Here is a 3621-nt window from a genome sequence, read left to right as displayed (position 1 = left end):
CAGTTGTGTCCAAGTAACACAAAATAAGGCACAAAATATGAAGATTTTTTTAACTTTTATTTAATGAATATAGATTTCCAAAGTACAGCTTATGGATTACATTGGCTTCCCCCCCACAATGACTTCCCTCCCATCCGCAACCCTCCCCTTTCCCGCTCTCTCTCCCTTCCATTCATATCAAGATTAATTATGAAGATATTTTTCTAAGGGAAAAATAGCAATGTAGTACATTTTAATCCAGCCATATTAGTAAATACAGTGAATATAAATAGTGTGACAGCCTTCAATTAAAAACAGAAATGGTCAAATTGTATCAAAAACCAAGACCAAATATATGCTGTGTTAAAAAAATTTAAATACTTACAAAGATATAGATAACGTTAAAAGTAAAAAGATAGGAAAAGACACATTGTGCAAACACGAATTCAAAGAAAGCCAGCGTATCTTTATTATAGCCAGATAAAGTAGATTTCAGAAGAATAAAATATTATACAAAAAAGGACATTAGTTAATGATTAAAAATGTCAATCCATTAGGGAGATTCAGAGGGCGCCTGTCTATGCTGAGGACTGAGCAGGGTTCCAGGCTTGGGCAGAAAGGCAGCCCGGTCTTCGCAGGACTGCGAGGCTCGCCAACACAGAGCAGAGCCAGCGAGGCTCAAGCCTCAAACTTGTTACAGAAAGACTGATCCCCGCAGCACATAAAATCCACCTCAATATTGGGTCTGGAGAAAGACATGGGGACACACAAGTCCTCGCAGCCCTGGGATCCGTGCTGGAGGCTGCCACCTGCAGGAGATAAAGCTGACAGTAAGTATTGGTGGGAAGCAGCAGCGACCCAGGGAATAAGGAGAAACTGGGCGTGGCCCTCAGGAGCCGGGTTCAGGTGGGAAGGGCACCTGCAGAGCCACCGCCCAGGTGGGCGGGCCGGGCTCCGCCTACCTTCATACACCTTCTTCAGGAAGCACTGCTGGCTCCCCCGAGTCTCACAGACGCCCTCTAGGCTCTCACACGTCCCGGCGGCGTTGAATCGAGGGCACTGGAAGCATTTTAGAGCTGCAAAGACAAACCCGGAGCAGCGAGGGTCTTTCCGGCCTCCCTCGCCGCGGGTCGGGAGGGATGCGCGGACACAGGGTCGTGCCTGCCGCAGGCAAGATAAGCCTGATGCTGGGCTGGCTTACCCCAGAGGGAGCCCGCGGGCAGCCAGGCTCTCGCATGGACGGTGCCCAGGCCCACCGTCCACCCGCGGCGGGAACACGCCTCCCTGTCCTTTCACTAACACCTCTCAGCATTTGTCTGCATGGTCCGAGCAGAACCTTCCTTGCCCCCTTTCAGCGCCAATGTAGGGCTCTCGGCCAGGAAGCTGGGGGAATTGGGGAGGGCCGGGGATTCCAAGTAAGAAGGGCAAGGGAGGAGGAAGAAAGGGAGGAGCAGAGTGGTGGAGGAAGCCAAGGAGAGAGGGATGGGAGGGCTGGGGGAGTGGGGGGAGAGAGGAAAACAGTGGGTGGAAGTGAAGGCTGGGACCATCACCTCTAAAGGTGCGGCTGGGGCCGGAACTCCCCAGTGTGTTGTGTGCACCCAGACACAGCCCCGCCCTGCTAAGGGACTCACCTTGCACGCAGCCCAACAGCACGGAGAGCCCCAGCAGCAGCAGCAGCAGCAGCAGCAGGTGTTTACCCATCCTGGTGGGGCCTCAGGACCAGGGAGCAGCAGAGGGAGCACAGAGCTATGAGCCCCACACCCCGCAAAGCCCTGCTTTATAACCCCAGCACGGCAGCAGCGGCCAATGGGAGACTAGATCAGGGGCTGGAGCAGGAGCAGGGAGCCTGGGCGGAGTCCTGAATCCTACCTGGGTCCCTGGCTCTGCTCACCTCCACGGGTCCTGCCTGGTAAGCCTTGCACTTTCTTTTTCTTTTTTTAAGATTTTATTTATTTATTTGAGAGAGTCACAGACAATGAGAGGGAGAGACAAAGAGAGAGGTCTTCCACCTGAAGCCAGGATCCAGGAGCTTCCTCCAGGTCTCCCATGTGGGTGCAGGGGCCCAAGCCCTTGGACCATCTTCTACTGCTTTCCCAGGCCGTAGCAGAGAGCTGGATTGGAAGAGGGGCAGCTGGGACTAGAACCGGCACCCATATGGGATGCCGGCGCCGCAGGCAGAGGATTAACCTACTGCACTACAGTGCCAGCCCCTAAGCCTTGCGCTTTCATAGTTTGTTTCCACCAGATTTATCCTGGCTTTTAAGTGAGAGAATCATGGCTGCCTGCCTCAGCCAGATGATTTGCAGGATTCGTGTGGGCTGATGAGCCCTGGTGGGTGAGGCACACAATGGCATGACAGTGCCATGATCTCCCACACTGAAGAACACTACTTCCCTGAGGATGGTGTGAGTCCTAATGTCAGATCTCACCATTGATGGACCTGCAGGTACACAAACACTGTTGCTAAAATAAAGCACTGAGCCCAAAATAGCAGATTTGAGGTTATCGTCCAGACAAGCTGCAGACTAGAAGCAGAGTTCTGTTTGTTTACACACATGGAGCAAAGTTTAAGTAGTGATATTGAGGAACAGGTTGGTAGCTTTGGCTTCAGGCTCCTCTGCAGCCAGAGGCTAATCCCAGATCCTGGATCCATTCTTATTCACACATGGGATAGCTGAAGAGTTAGCACCGCCCCTCCCGTTCTGCACCCCTCTCCGAGTGTAAGCATGGGAAACCCACTGAAGTGGAGGACTCCCTCCAGAGGCACGCGATTCCCCAGCCCAGCTCTGAAGTTCCAGGAGGCTGTGCCATCTGCCCCACCCTAGAACAACACAGATGGCAGGAGCTTGCCACGCACCAGGCATAGTGCAGAATCCTGGAACAATATTGCTTCCCATCTCCACATGACAACCTATGTTGTGGTTGGTAGTGTATCCATTTATTGATGAGAAAACAGTCTGCTAAGAGGACAAAGAGAGAAACTGGCAGATTCTAACCCCAATCTGCAGGCTCCATGGCTTCAGTCACTGCCAGTGCTACCTGAGCTGGGAGGGGTCCCCAGAGTCCACAAGTTGGTGTCCAAGGACAAGATCCCTACTGACAGAGATGCTGCTCATGGCCACCCTAGACGAAGAAGGTCCCTAGGGGCCGGTGCTGTGACATAGCAGGTAAAGCCGCCGCCTGCAGTGCCGGCATCCCATATGGCATCTCATATGGTGCCAGTTTGAGTCCCGGCTGCTCCACTTCCGATCCAGCTCTCTGCTATGGACTAGGAAAGCAGTAGAAGATGGCCCAAGTCCTTGGGCCCCTGCACCCATGTGGGAGACCTGGAAGAAGCTCCTGGCTCTTGGCTTTGGATCGGCGCAGCTCCAGCTGTTGAAGCCAACTGGGCAGTGAACCAGCGGATGAAGGACCTACCTCTCTTTCTCTCTCTCTCTCTCTTTGCCTCTGCCTCTCTGTAATTCTAACTTTCAAAAAAACAAATAAATCTTAAAAAAAAAAAAAAGAAGAAGAAGGTCCCTAGCACCAGTCCCACATAATGACAAAAATGGTCAGCAGACATAATTCTCTATAATCTTCTAAAAGTAACTGTTTTACTAGATGGTTCTTCTGCAACTGTTACTTAGCTTAATAGTAGAATGA

The 3621-nt window shown here is 51.8% G+C and overlaps 1 protein-coding gene across 1 annotated transcript; it reads right to left on the bottom strand.

The window, feature by feature from the left end:
- Nucleotides 1-424: 424 nt before the first annotated feature.
- LOC103348992 (protein PIP-1) lies at nucleotides 425-1755 on the bottom strand. The gene is made up of 3 exons (XM_008259653.4): nucleotides 1611-1755; nucleotides 942-1055; nucleotides 425-788 (listed from the first exon to the last, which is right to left on the bottom strand). Exons 1-3 carry the CDS (start codon nucleotides 1678-1680, stop codon nucleotides 658-660), a joined length of 315 nt encoding a protein of 104 aa, XP_008257875.1. The 5' UTR covers nucleotides 1681-1755; the 3' UTR covers nucleotides 425-657.
- Nucleotides 1756-3621: the final 1866 nt, after the last annotated feature.

Source organism: Oryctolagus cuniculus, chromosome 1 (genome assembly GCF_964237555.1).
Source record: "Oryctolagus cuniculus chromosome 1, mOryCun1.1, whole genome shotgun sequence".
In the NCBI taxonomy this organism is placed as follows: domain Eukaryota; kingdom Metazoa; phylum Chordata; class Mammalia; order Lagomorpha; family Leporidae; genus Oryctolagus; species Oryctolagus cuniculus.
The sequence above is the reverse complement of the archived record's forward strand: the minus strand, read 5'-3'. Positions and strand labels throughout refer to the sequence as shown.

What these genes read in the sequence shown, in the direction of transcription:
- LOC103348992 (XM_008259653.4), bottom strand. Translation starts at nt 1,680, where the DNA reads ATGGGTAAACACCTGCTGCTGCTGCTGCTGCTGCTGCTGGGGCTCTCC. An exon ending in GCTGTTGGGCTGCGTGCAAG is followed by an intron (nt 1,056 to 1,610) that starts GTGAGTCCCTTA and finishes TTGTCTTTGCAG; the next exon opens with CTCTAAAATGCTTCCAGTGC. An exon ending in CCTGAAGAAGGTGTATGAAG is followed by an intron (nt 789 to 941) that starts GTAGGCGGAGCC and finishes TATCTCCTGCAG; the next exon opens with GTGGCAGCCTCCAGCACGGA.